Source organism: Ruditapes philippinarum, unplaced genomic scaffold (genome assembly GCF_026571515.1).
Source record: "Ruditapes philippinarum isolate M1 unplaced genomic scaffold, ASM2657151v2 ctg1574_1_1_1_1, whole genome shotgun sequence".
NCBI lineage: Eukaryota > Metazoa > Mollusca > Bivalvia > Venerida > Veneridae > Ruditapes > Ruditapes philippinarum.
Genome location: NW_026852985.1, coordinates 90,051 through 105,713, shown reverse-complemented (window position 1 = coordinate 105,713; position 15,663 = coordinate 90,051). Strand labels below are relative to the sequence as shown.

At 29.4% G+C, this 15,663-nt stretch overlaps 1 protein-coding gene across 2 annotated transcripts in view; it reads left to right on the top strand.

The window, feature by feature from the left end:
* Positions 1–13,441, top strand: part of LOC132730245 (uncharacterized) — a 35,294-nt gene extending 21,853 nt beyond the window's left edge. For both annotated transcript variants that reach the window (XM_060716128.1, XM_060716134.1), the window contains one exon: positions 11,711–13,441. In XM_060716128.1, the coding sequence (XP_060572111.1) occupies positions 11,711–11,883 (173 nt within the window). In that variant the 3' untranslated portion in view covers positions 11,884–13,441. The remainder of the gene's footprint in view (positions 1–11,710) is intronic.
* The last annotated feature ends 2,222 nt before the right edge of the window (positions 13,442–15,663 follow it).

Below are 15,663 nucleotides of genomic sequence, written 5' to 3'. Positions count from 1 at the left end.
AGATTCTGTTCAATGAAACTGCCTATAAGCAGACTGACGCTCTTTCTGAAGTTTATGTGCAGATAGGTGTCTTTCATGTTTGGATTCGACAACTTTTCGAGAATTTTGGAAACAAACGGTAAATTAGATACAGGCCAGTAGGTTTTCATAACCTCTTGATCTAGACCTGATTTTTTTGTTAAAGGTCTGACTCGTGAACTTTTAAAAGCGGGTGGTACATAGACCCTCTAAAGTGAAGTGTTTATGATTTTTGTGATCATGTAGTAATAGTACATTTAACAATCAATCAGCCATGTTGGAGAATGGGATCAAATTCAAGAGATTTGTTTGGAGAATTGCGAATAATTTTTGAAATAATAACAGTCAATTTCAACATAGAATATTCAGAACTACCATGTAAACCATGCGTGCAATATATATGTGTTATTATATGTACAAATGTATACTAGAATGCAAGGAAAGTTGATATCTATTTCCATTCTAACCTGATAATGAAAGTGAGAATTTCTAAAAGAAAATGTTGACCAGCATTGAGCGTAGAAGTAATTTTCCTGACGTACTTAATATCTTCAGACGCCTGTAGAGAAAGAAGTCTTTATTTACTTCGTGAATAGTTTTATTGGTTTCAAAGTGTAACAGATGTTTTTGAAGGAAAACAAACACCAACACGCGTGCACCATAGATCAATATTGAACCGACACACCCACTTGAGATGGTCTACACGAACTACTTAACTTTTGAGCCTGCTTAGGGAGGAATAGAAACATTCTTGTTATTACAGACCATTTCACGAAATTTGCCATGGCGATACCTACCAAAGATCAAACTGCAAAAACAACTGCAGAAGCATTTTACAACAATTCTATAGTACATTATGGATTCCCGACATCTATTCATTCTGATCAAGGAGCAAATTTCCAGTCTGAAACCATGTATAAACTTTGCAACATCACCAATATGAAAAAGTCAAGAATTTCAGTCTATCACCCGATGGGAAATGGAGTCTGTGAGCGATTTAACCGGACGTGTTAGACATGTTAGGCTACTTAGAAACATCTCAACTAATTGTAAGAAATATATACCATCTTTAGTCTATGCCTATAACAGCACGCCACATGAAACCTACTAAGATCTTACCACATGAACTCATATTTGGCAGAAAAGCAAAATTACCAATTGATTAATTGTTTGCTCAAGCTACAAAAGAAACAACATTAAAAACACCAACATAATATATGGATGAATTGTACCACAAGACAGATCGTAGAAGAACAAACAAAAAGAGCAATGGAGAAACAAAAAGAAATACCTTGATAGAAAAGCCAAAGCAGGAACAATTTCAATGGACGACAAGGTGTAAGTGAAAACATTGAAGCATGATGGTAAACATAAGATTGCCGATCAATTTGAAGAAGAGCTTTTTGATGTTATACACCTGTAAAGCCTGGATATACCAGTGTCCAAGGTCAAGTCAGAACATACTGGTATTATAAAGACGTTACACAGAAACCATTTGTATCCAGTACAAAAACAAAACATTATCAGTGGTTCAGAATAGTTGAAAAAGGGAATTGAAAATGTAGAGAGTGTGAGCAAAAAGGAAAACAAACCGGTACCGAAAAGAGAATGTCTTCCAACAAAGACACGAAGTTAGGAAATAAATGAAGGATTAAATAAAGGGGTGAGCAAAATAAAAGATAAAAGTAAAGGTGACGCCACAAGAGATGAATCGGAGGATACAGAAGATACAGATTCAGAGGTCGGGAGCAGTTATGTATTTTATACATGCGGCAGTGGACACGCTCTAGTCCCAAGAAGAACAGTGATGATAATAGTTCCTTAGAATTAGAACAAAGGAACACAAATGATGTTAATATAGAGACTGACAAAGACTACAAATCTAAAGCAGAAGACCATAGTGATAAAGAGAAAGAAGTAGTTATTGAGAAAGGTGATGAGAGTATTGAAGCAGACACTTTACCAGATGAGGAACCACAAGGAACATTACATCATAAAATTCATGAAACAACAGAGGAATTAGAGGATACAAATGAAAAGCATATTGAATATGCAGATATAGACATTACTGAACCAAGTCTTATGGTGGATTCTTATAACAGTGATATAAAAAATACTGAAATAAAGGAGATAGAGGAGGAACAAAGTACACAACATGATGAACAAAGTACACAAAAAGATGAACATAGTACACAGAATGATAAACAGAATATACGAATTGAAACTGCAAAAATACCAAGAACTATAACCTTTCTACCAAAACCTACTATTAGAAAGTCTAAACGAGAGTGAAGGCAACCAAAATGATTTATGAAATGAACCGGATGGTGGCATTGAGACCATATGACTCTTCATGCTTTAAATGTACTGGTGACACCAGGAGTACTTAATGACGTGGATTCTGAAGTAACACATAAAGTTGTGGACGCGATCATGAAATGATTTTGAAATGTGTTATCGAAATCTCAATTTTATATTGAAATGAAATGTATCAGTAAAATTAAAATGTCCTTGGTTAAGGTATACATGTGTCTCTGTTTCATGCTTGTTAGAATACGTAGAATTGCATGGTTGCAATTCAGAGAGAGCGGAGAAAACAATGTATTCTTAACAAGTTTTAAATTAAATAAAAACAATTAATTGTTAAATAAGTAAAAATTTGATGATTAATCTAATAGTTTTTAATTTTAAGTAATTTAATATTGTATTAAATGATGTGTATAATTCAGGTCTAAAATCAAAACAATAGAATGATTTGATGTTATATGGAGTAAGCGATTACTCTGGATAAGAGCCACCAGTAAAAGTTGTGTGTCAGTTGTACGGTGCAACATAAAGCTTGAAATAGGGTAGAGATGAGTAGAGATATACTTTGTATGATATGAAGTTGATTTTTTTGTACGTGACGCAGTAATTAATATCTGGCTAAGACGGACCTGATTTAATGACGAAACGTCATTTTCCAAGGAAGGGAAGTGTGTAACAGGGTCATTGTCACAATAGGGACTACGATGGGATACCAGGCCGACCACAATTGCTATCTAAAACAACCAACAACTCAGAACAGAAAATATATACAAATTTATTTACAAGAAATGAATATTTATAAATGAAAAATGATTATATATGGTAAACTACTATGATAAGTCACTGCGCAAACAAACACTATCAACGTATCTCAGTCTATTTCTCCCGTAAAGTTTCTGTCATGATGTATCAATAAAGTGGTGGCGCTGTTGAACAAAATTCGTCACAATGGCGGGCGTCTTGTATAAAATCTTATCAAGCGTAACTGTACTTCCTACAGTGTTGGCACAGTTGATAGGATCCTGAACAAGGGCATGCGTCACCCTTTAGCCATGGACATACGTGTGGAGGGCCCGTGTCATCTTCGGGGTGTCCTCAAATAAGAAGCTACAAAGTATAAAACATGATAAGTTCCATGATAATCAAACATAAGGGTATAATAAAGTCCCTTGGAAAAGACTCGACCTTTGTCGGTTTCAAATAAAATAACGTGCTTCTTTGAATAAACAAAATGTCCACTATAGTACACCATACATTCCGTGGAACAAAAATTCAATCACATCCGCATAATACTGCGTTGCAAATATATTCAAATATACGCCACATAATAACCACCAATAAATAAACGTCTTCCAAAATCATGCCACTGAAGATCCTTCTAGAGATACGTTAGTTTTGATACGTTGTATTTACTTATAACAAAAACTGATGATAAATGAAATGAAGTAAGATGATAACGTAAATTAAATTGATTGAAACAAATCATTACGATACTGCAGCATTTTACATAAAGTTACACAAATACGGTAGAACCATAATAAATTATTTATGAATAGATATATATATATATATCTATAAAATATTCATGGCTCCTATACAATTACAATATAATTAAAACTTCAATTAACATACATCAATTAACATGTCTCGGTATAAATTTGCAATAGCGAAACACTAGAATAAAAAGAGCTTTTAAAATTTAATCTGCAAAAATTTAGAAAATTTAGAAAACAATAAATTACTGCCAAATAACTAAACCTGAATCAAATAAACTATAATTCTAATAGAAAATAGTATTTTACGAAATAGCAAAAATTTATGAAACAAAATCACTAGAAAATTAAATTTACCTTGTACAAGCTGTAATTTTATGACAAATATAATTTGTCTGTCACCGTCATAGTGACCTGTATAACGTCCAGTGCATTGCAATATGTCACTTAAAATTTAGTCAATATATAGCAAACTACTGAGTACTGAGCGGGAAAACGGATCGTGCTAAACATGAAAAATCGATTTGCACGAAATAAAGCTGGGACGGCGGGAAAAATAGTAATGTAAAATAAAGGCACGTCCTTCAAATACAGACATAATACATATATCTGGTTAATAAAACAAAAATGTAGCTTTCTTATTACTGAAAGGATTTTTGTGAAATAAACGGCAATATGTTTAAATTGAGACATGAAAATTTATGCAAACCATAAAAATACTCTAAATAATAATTTCACCCGAAAACTCTAAATTAAACAAAAGATGATGCAATCTCACATCAATGAATATAAAGTAAAAATGAGGTTCGGCGTGAAAATATAATGCAATATTTTACAAACGTACTTTCACTTTGTGACAGTCATCGTTTCGTGTTTTAAATAAGGTAGGGTTGATTCCAGTTACTTTCCTTGCTATTTTAAATTGTACTTTTAACCAATCAGGTGATCGCTTTGAATTTCCCTCCAAATGTGTCAGGTTGGTGAATTTTTGAAAAGTATTTTCAATAGCGAATAATTGTGCTTATGCTTTGTTATAATTATGTGTTTTAAGGATTTGGAATAAGCATCATGGTATATTTTAAAGTTTATCGTTGGGCAATAACGTCTGTACTTCATGTAAACAGCGTATATTTATTTAAGAAGTAAATTCATGATTTTCATGTATTTAGAAATGAGTAAAGAATTGAGAATTCAGAAATAGAACTCCTTTTTATCTTCACTTAACTCTTTCTATCATGCACATTGTTCTTAATAATATGCATTCTTTATTTGATAATTTGCAGCACCCAGTCACTGTGTGAATAAAGTTTAATTGGAGTAAATTTAATTAGATGGTTTGATTCATATAATTTGATATTGTTTAGAGCATAAAATTCCACAAATTTGTAAGTCATCATTATATATTAAATTTGTGTATAATTATGTGTAAGTGATTGCTGTAACTTTCAATTGACCATTTATTGTATGTATGTAATCATAAATGTAAGTGTAATATATTTGAATATAACATAATGATATTATTGTGAAGGGTTAAGATACAGCCACTGAAACCACTTAATAATAAGTATCAAATGTGAACTATTGATCATTATGATTGAATGTGCTTTTAACATTTTAACATTATATATTGTGCATTAGAGGGAAATAACGCTGCAAAAGACAAGGCATTAAATGAATAGGCATTTAGTGACATTATTTATGGACATTAATGGACATTATGTGCTGGACTTGTTCACCAGGTACTCTAGTTCACTGTTGATTAAAGTGGAAGCAAAGTGCAGAAACAGTGAATGTATGGTTTGAGACATTTTATTAGTGATACAGTGTTTATTTATATTTATTTGTTTATCAACATAGTAACACAGTGAATTGTTAATAAAAAAAACTATATGTTAACCCAAACCTATTTAAATGTCTAATATTTTATGTAGATGCAAAATTATCAAAGGTAACATTTGGCGCCCAACGGCGGACGGGTGTATAGCAAGACTTTGAGGACATTAGTACATAAACACTTCGAACTATTATCATTTTTCATTAATTAAGTACTGTGTCAAATAGTGAAGAACTATACTTACAATGTGTGTTACATTAAACTTTTGTTTTATGAATTAAGTAAACTTTGATGAAAGAACCTGAATATACCTTGATGGAGTACTGAAGTAAGATCTTTAAAGCTTCATTAAAAATTCACAATACCTGCTATACAGTAAATGGGCCAAATTTTCAAAAATACATGTAATGCAGGTTTTTTTTTTCAAAAAATATTTTGCATTTGCAATTTCATTTTTTTTTGTGTTTTTACAAAGGACTTACTATAAAGTAAATGTGACCAAAATTTTTTACGATAGCATTACCCAAAATATAGATACAGACATTTTTATACCCTAACAATGGCCCAATTTTACATGTAATGTGTTAGCATCTGATTTTTATGTGTTCTTAGAATTAACACCACTATTATTTGTTCAAATTTATCTCTTAATTTTTTCTACATGCACATAGAAAATTTAGTAACCTTTCCGATGATATATTATACTTGATATATATCACCCTAGTTTTTATTTTAGATTTTATTAAAAGCAGACTTTTATAATGCATCAGTTGTTTTAAAATTCAGTTGTTAATTAATCAAGTATTCCTTTAAGCAATTACAAATAAAATAGTACTTTATTGTCTTAATCTAATGAAATATGAATTAAAAACATATGTATAGTGTTTTCAAAACAATTTTTAAACAATTTTATCATAGTATGCATTATAGTGTTGAAAAAACAATTGTGATGAAAAAACTGTAACGTCCGTCCCCTTCTCATAAAATATCCAATTTTGAAACAATACTCATAAAAAAAACAGTATTTCTGGTGCCTATTGATAGTCTTACTATGAAAGTGTTAAAAAAAAGCCAATTTCTACGTTAATGAGAAAAAAATACAATAACGTACAAGTTGTGTGTAACAGCCATCTCCGTAACATCCATCCCCCTATATATGGTACTTATTAAATCTCACATAAACTGTAATTGAAAATAATATTTTATACTAAAACAACAAAGTAACAATGATATATGAAGAAATAACGGAAATAAAGGACTGAAATGATGTATTTATATAAAAATTATTATTTGTGAACCAAATTCCTTATTTTTGAAGGAAAATCAGTTGTTGTTTTTTTGCTAAAAAAATAAAATATTTACTCTAAAATAAAGTTAATATGTTATTTTTAAACATCAAATGGGCCTATAAGTTTGTTAAAATAATAATTAAGCATATATGAATTTATGACAAATATAATCTTTTGTTATTCTGTGTTTTCAAACTAAGGGTACAGAAGGGGACGGATGTTACAGAAATGAACTATTGATACTTTTTTCAGTAATACTTAACTTATCTTGTTCTTATGATGCATGATAGAGAAGTAGTAAGTTTTGCAACTGTATAGGAATGTTTTATACAAAAATAAAATAGTATTAAAAAATAACTAGAAGAAGAAACAAACACAAAATCAAAAACAGGATATACAGAAGAGGTAGAGATGTTCAAAGTATCTTTTTGATTAAAATTAGTCATTTTTTAAAACATAAATTCTTGAGCCTTAAATATTTAAAAAAATCATCTTTCCCAGCCCCTAATATAACAGTGGGATATGAATCCTTACTATATACACACAGATGGGGCTGGCCTTTTTTGGGAAAGAAAACGATTTTGTATTTTGGGGTGTTATTTATAGGGGGAATGTGATATATTACAAAAAATAGGGGGCCAATAAGGGTGATTTACATTTTTGCGTAAAAAAGTAGGAGGAACTCCCATATCTGTAAGAGAAGGCATTGTATTAAGTAAGCTGTCGATCAATTAAGTCAAAGGATTTATTGAACATCATAATTTTACAGGCTAAAGATGTAGTCAATTAAAAGTTTAAACAAATACAGAAATATAATTCAATACCCTGATTAATTTTTTTTCTTCAAAATGGAAGCATATTTTCTTACCATTTGACCCATATAGTTATTACTAATAAAGTGGAAGAAAACTTAAGTAAAGGATATGGTTAGGATTCCTGTAATGAAAAAGTTGGGATTATTGTAAAAATTTGTCTGAACCCATCGCAAATTATTTTGAACCTATGAATTTTATTGAATGACAAACTATTCATTGTTAAGCAGTTCATTAAATATTTACACAGAGAATTAATAATTAAAAGTTAGAAATAATGAGCTGATGACACTGAATCATAATGAAATCTTTAGATAATGCTGCTGACATGCCACATTAATTTACATAAAATTTCACCAAATCGGTAATACTTATAGTTGCAACAATTTAAAATCTTTTTAATGAAAAATTTTAATTGTTGATAATTTATGTATTTAGTAATGACAAAGTCAAGCTTGCATATGTTTCAATCTGAAAACTTTTTATTTACTTCACACTGTATCATATCTTTTACAAATATAAATCTTATTATATAACAAAAGTATTTTGTAAATGATTTATTGCATAGAAAGGTATCGGTTGTATGACATTATTTCCTTAACACAGTGCTAATGCAATATCTTGAAACAAGGATTATTTTATTTCATTAGCAATATTCTTATTTTATTCCTAACATTTCAATGTTCATTCAAATGTAAGACATGTAAGATAACTGGAAGAAAACTAAGTCATTGCAGCTTTTCAAAGTGAAACGCAAAAAGTAAGAAACTCCATAATTGTCGGGTACATAATTTCTACATTTTTCTCAAATTTGTTCAATTATTTTACATTTATTACACTACATAAAGCATAATACTCTAAGAATTTTTTCTACTTGAAAATATAAACCAAAGCAAGTATTAACTAAGAGCTTAAAATATCTAGTATAACATTCGTCCCCCCCCCCAAAAAAAAAATGTAACATCCGTCGCCCTGATACGATTCATTTCTGGATTATCTGACAAGAAATATACATAAGAAAGTCCTATAATTTTTACTGTTTTATCAGAAATGTGTTTGCAAATTTGATTTAAGTATGATTTGATGTACCTATCCTTGTGTTTTTTTTACTTTGTATCTAACATGTTTGAAAATTTAATTTTGCGGGGTAAAAACTGACAATTTGAAAGCAAATATTTTTTTTATCCAAGATGAATTTTCTGAATAAGTTTTGTGACACTTATCAGAATACATAATGTATTAATAAAAAAGAGAGAAATAATACACTTTTAATTATAAATTTTAAGATATTCAGACTTCGATTATATCTTTGTAACATCCATCCCCTGCCCACAGCGTTCACATAAGATGTAGTATTTTGAAGAAAAAAAAGTATGAAAAAACTTATCCTTTGTTTCCAAAAATATTGGTACAGACATCCTAAGGTTCTTAAAATGCAAATATTTTCTAGACTTGTATGTTTAACTTTATTTTTTGACTTAGATGCTAACACAATTGGCCCATTTACTGTGCAACATGCAATAATTATTGTCAAACTACATTTCTTGTGAAATTAAATAGAAAGTTTGACAGTATCATCAACATACATGTATGAGATACATCTACTTTATGCCTTGCTGTATTCAGAAGGAAGTAACTTTTAACAGTTATTGGTGCATGAATTATGTGTGGTTAATAAAGGTGTGGTCTTGTGGCTTGTAACAACTTGGTTGTAAGTAAAAAAAGGTAAACTTGTTCAGACATTGCAGTGATCCACAGTGAATATACATACAAATGTATTAATTAAATCACTATATTCAGTGTAAATAATTGTTGCTATTCCTTACATGATAATTTCTATGTGGTATGAAATACATATGTAAATCCAACTGAGATTTACCTTTGCATGTTTAAAATTCATTGGTGATAGTATTCTATTTCACAAAAGTTCTACTGTCTTTATATCCTAGCACCCCCTTATAGCCTTAACTCCAAATATATTCAATATTTAACACAAAAAGGCTATTTAAGAACCATCTCAAGTCAGTAAATTTTTATCAACAATGTGAACAAACATTGACCTAGATTTTGACCTCTTGTTGTATTAAACTGGTGCAAAAATATCAAAAGTTATTAACTTTTCTAAGTCATCAATCAATAAAAGAAATATTGTTTCTTGTTGTTCAAGCTTATTTGTAGGTGAATAATAATTTCATTTGTCTATTAATTTTGAGTCATAAAAGTGGCTTGAAACTGTTTGTGTGTTGTTTATTTTCATACCATTTACATGTGTGGTTATTTCCAAGGTCAAGAAAAGGTCAAGGGAGTATTTTCCAAGTATCTTTAAGATCATACAATTTGGTTCTACTGATATTTGAATTTCCTTGACGTCATTGACTACCTGACTGAAACACATGACATTGTAGTTACGTAACTATTTTAGTTACAGGTGTCGTCTTTAATTAGGATAGTATATAGATTATCCGGCTTGTGTGTGCCCCGACAACTTTGACACTTTTGAGCGAAATTGTATACAAAACTAAGTGAAGAAAAATAAATTGAAGAAAGATAATTATTAAAATTAAGGTATTACGACCCTAATGGGCACTATAAGGAACTAAAAAATTGACATCATAGGTCAGATATATACCTTAAAGTACACCTGTATGCACATTTTCAACAAAGTTTACCGCACGGAAATCAAGTTATGGCCACTTTTGTGAACTCAAGCTAGGATGTTATGAGGGCCCTTGTTTTTTAGAAATGATTAACCTTTAAATAATCTGCAATAACATTCTATTGAAAAATAATTTCCCATTTATCTTTGGTAAGAATCAAATAGTACCATTGAGCTAACAATCCACATAAGCAAAATTATGGTTTCTACTTAAAATTTTTGAAATCTGTATAAAAATGTTACCCTACCCCACCCATTTTTACCACGTGTCTGACCATTTTCCTACTTAGGGAGCCTAATTTAAAAAATCCTTAAAATTTACCCAAATGAGTGACTGTTTTCAAAGTTTCCCTAATTTTTTAAAGAAGTATATTGGTTGATCTTGTAAAATATGAAATAGTTTTACTGTCTAGTTTTGATTATATTACACTACGAAAATTTCAGGTACCATATTTATTACTAGATTTAGCATAATTTAGCCAATAAATACCTATATAAATTAAAAAATAAAAATTGAACAATTTTTCTTTCCAAATGGGACATGAGAGATACATAAATAATGTTAAAAGAAAAAAAGAAAGAAAAAAAGTTAACCCATCTGGGGATTGAACCCACTGGCCTCATTTTCAATGTAGTTAACAGTAGTTCTAGCCTATTTGAATACTCTTCAAAGCGGAGGTAATGCATTAGGATGGTAATACCTTAAATAATTAATGTAAAATTATAGTAAACTGTAATACTTAAAAACAAAAAAGTATTCCTTTAACAGATATAAATATATATAAATCAACATATAAAATTTATAGGTACTTCCTGTTAAATGCGGAATAATTTTATGCTGAATTGTTTGCAAAAATGATTTTGTGAATAATTCTTAAATTAAGATTTTTGAATCAACTATCTTCTTTGTGAAAGTGTCTTAAACGTACAAAACATCTTTCGCCTGGAAATGAATATTAAAATATAATAACTTTCTAAATTTGACTATTTATCTGTTATAATCCTTTGTCATATTTAGTCACGGTCCCACATTTTTTCGTGCCAAATGGCAAATGGTGAGAAAAATGTGCTGCCTGACCGGGACTCAAACCAGGAAGCCTCGGAACACCTTTCCGGGACTCAAGCGACTAAGCTACACCGTTGCTTACACAATCTTATTAAAAAATTGAAACCCCCTAAGCTTTGAATGAATGTTTTGGCAAATCTTTTACACAAATTCAAAAGGTTAATGGCATTATGATAAATATCAAAACAGATATAAAGTATACAGATATATACTATATTTTATCTTTTTGTTTCAGATCATGCACTTCTTATATGCCTTGCTGTTTTCCCTTTCATTTTGTATTGGATGTATTGCAAAATTATGGAATTGCGAAAACTGGAGCATGCGCAGCCAAGTCAACTTAAAACGAACGATGTAAAAAGTAACGAAGTACCTGGACGTAAGAAAATGAAAACACTCGTGGTTTGACGTTAATAAAATAATTACGAATTTATGTTGGAAAGCTTGAGCAATGAGAAAAGACACTTGAAAGTAATATTCTAAACATAAAAAGCTAATTAATATCAGTTCGTGGATTTTGTCACACAAATATTTTAGAAGCATTTTGTAATATAACTTATTTATAAATAATACATGTACATAATGTCCTTTAAAAAAACTTTTCTCTATCTTCACTTATATTTTTCAAATTTACTTAATTTACATTTACGTTTTGTGTATGTTAAAATAATTATACTCAGCATTATATTTTTTTAATAAAATCTGTCAAGGTTTAATAGTTTCAGAAACGGATAAATAAAATGCCATACGCCACTTTTTGGAGGAATAAATTGTTTTTTTTACTGGCATGATAATTTCTAAAACAATTTGATATTATTTAATATTTCTTCAATATGATATGCTGTTATATTCAACTTGTGTCGCATGTAGCTCAAAAAGCATTTAACCTAGGGTCTTTAAACTTAAGAGGAATGTTAATCAGCATGTGTTTCGCTTGTTGATTAAACCAGTATTTAAAGAGTTATTGCCTTTGACTTAGTTAAAACCGTTTCATTATGTTGTGTTATTTGTTCCTTGTGTGCTTGAGTTAGAATCAATCAACTTTAGAGAACAATGATCAACATCACTGTTAAGCTATGCACCTGGGACCTGTCTTATCAACGATCGTACGACCGTTTTTATCGTACGATTGTTGTACGTCGATCGTACGATTTTGGTAGTGTCATATCAAACGTCGCAGATTTTCATAATCGTACGATTATCGTAAGATCGTGCATTTTTTCTACGATCGCTGAGAAGCAGTCGTAGATCAAACAAATTGCTGCCATGCTTCCTGTAAATGCTACAAGGCCGTAGAAAAAGTAGTTCACATTGTTTTTAAACTTTTTAATGATTACTTTGTAGATTGACTATGGATAGAAATCAAATAAGAATATGTTCTGATTTTTAATTTTGTTTTGAAATTTACTTTATTGTCCCCATTAAAATTCTGCTGATTAAAGTAAACAAAACTTATATTAGACATTTTATCTTAAATTCATAAAAGTTAATACAAATCAAGCACAGCTTGTCAAAAAATCTTTTTAATATCACTATTTTTTTTTAAATTTATATCATCTTAATAAAAAAAATCATAAAAAAATATTTCTATTCTTTAAAATTCTAATCTATTATCAAATATTTATACCTACAAATCTCTAATATCTTAAAATTTTGATCTTAAACATATGACTATTGTATAAAAACCAACACAAATTTAAATATCAAAACATGTTTCGCTTTATTAAGTTGATACACAAAGGAAATGACGTAAACGTAAAAAACAATAGACGTCACATTTGGCGCGTAAAAGAAACGTTATAATATTTCAATAAGATTAAACGTTTATTACATACTTATAAATGAGATATTGAGAACTATAGATGAAATTAAATGCGTATTTTCATTTTCCGTATTTTCACTGTAAAAATTTATTTTTCACTGCAGTGAAACATATTTTCCGTATTTTCCACACGATGAAAATAATTCATGTTATAGAAAAAAAAACATGAATATCCTCAATCTATTACTGTTTAATACAACTAAATATGTATGTATAAACGTATTTTTTTTAACATATCATATATAATTTTCGATAAGAATAACATAAAATAACTGGATCAAAAGATACATATATTTTCATAGAGAAACTAGGCTAGTAAATAATTACAACAAGTATGAAAATAACAAGGGAGAATATTGAAATATTAAAAAGGGGGATAATAATTTAGATAATAATTTAAAAACATCGTTATCAATCAGTATATCTTATACAACTTATCAAATAAAATGAAAATGATTTATCTATTATCTACTTAAGTTATGGTATTATGCTCAAAATTAATTTATGTTATATGAAAAAATCAAAAATCATATGAATACATTATGAATAATGTAACAATCAAAATATCATTGAATAAAGGGAGGTAATTAAAAACTTATATCATTGACATAAATAATGTATTTGTATAGATTTAAATAAGTTAATAACATTTCTATATTATTAACATTGCTACACAAAATTTAGAATAAGCTAAAAGTGAGATCATGGCTTTACACCGTATCCCAACAAGGAAGGGTGGAATTCGACCAGTGCTTATGAAAACCATGAATACCAATGTTAAGTCCAAATTGATGAAAAAAGGAAAGAAATGAAAAAGATTGGCCATAGACTGGTAGATGATGTCACATCAGCCAACACTGGTTTGATCAACCGCCTACAACTACATTCTGATATAGAAAGTGCTTGGTACTTTAATGGTTCTGTCTATGGAATGACACACACCAAAAATCGCATTAAGTTTGACTTATATGACAACATAAATGAAGCTATTGCTGCATCCAAAGCCCATTCCAACAGTGGAAGGAGATAAAGTGAACTCAAACAGACAGGTATAAACATTGAATATTCTGAAACATTTCTGTTTGTTCTGATGTGTTTGTTTTCTGTCTGTTTGAACATGTTTTTCTTTGTTTTGTTTTTTCTTTCTTAAAAGAAAACAATAATGTAGTTTGTTATTGAATCCTTAGAATTAATATTTATTTTCTAAAGACCATTTAACTATTTCTATGGTCCCTTACAAATTTCATTCTAGTGTTTTTTTAGTTTTTTGTTTTTGTTTTTCTTATACATGTGAAGCAAGATTAATCCTACTTTTGGGAAAACCCAGGTAAGCTTAAATGCATAAAATATAGTGCTATTTTTAGAACAATCTAGGTTTTCCAATAAATTTACAGCTATATCCAATTATAGAGTACTCTGCTTTTATAAATCAGTGACTTGGTATGTACTGTGTTTTTTTGGGTGAAAGATTGAACATTAATTCATTTTTGTTACAATGCTGCTTATTTTTGTTTTGTTAATATATCATTTTACTTGTATGTTGTTGAGGCTTGAAGTGTTGTTATATTTGGTTTATATAATACTAGTTAGTCAAATTTAGTTGTTACTTGAATTGTATTAATAGACGGAAAGGTATAAATGAATCAATATGCAACGGGTAGTCTCAAAATTTTCTGTTACAATTGCCGTGGTTTAAATGATAGTATTAAAAGACGTGATGTGTTAAATCTTTTTCAAACTAAAGAAGCTGATATACTTTGTCTGCAAGAAACCCATTTTATAAAAGATATAGAAAAGAAAATTTATTCTGAGTGGAATGGTTTATGCTATTTTAGTCATGGACAATCAAATGCCAAGGGTGTAGCAATTTTATTTAGAAAGAATTTAAATATTAAAATTAATTCAGTTAAAACTGATGATAATGGATGTTATATAATTTTACAGGTATTGTTTGACTCTTCAACTTTTATATTAGTCAATTTTTTTGCACCTAACATAGATAGTCCAAATTTTTTTAAAAGTATTTTTGATGATATTGATACCTTTAATGAGAACGACTCCCTAATAATTTGTGGAAAACTTTAACCTAGTACAAAATCTTGAAATAGATAATCATAATTATAAATCAAGAAATAATAATATTAAGGCTAGGAATGTTTTACAAGATATTATTGAAGAAAAAAAACTTGTTGACCCATTTAGAGAGTAATACATGGTGATGTCAAAAAATATACATGGCGACGCACAAATCCTATACAGCAAGGTAGACTAGATTTTTATTTGTTTGGGTCGTCAGACCAAACAAATAATGGTAGCGAAATTTCAGAGTCTGATGTTCTTAATTGCAAATGCCGAAAGTAGTCCAC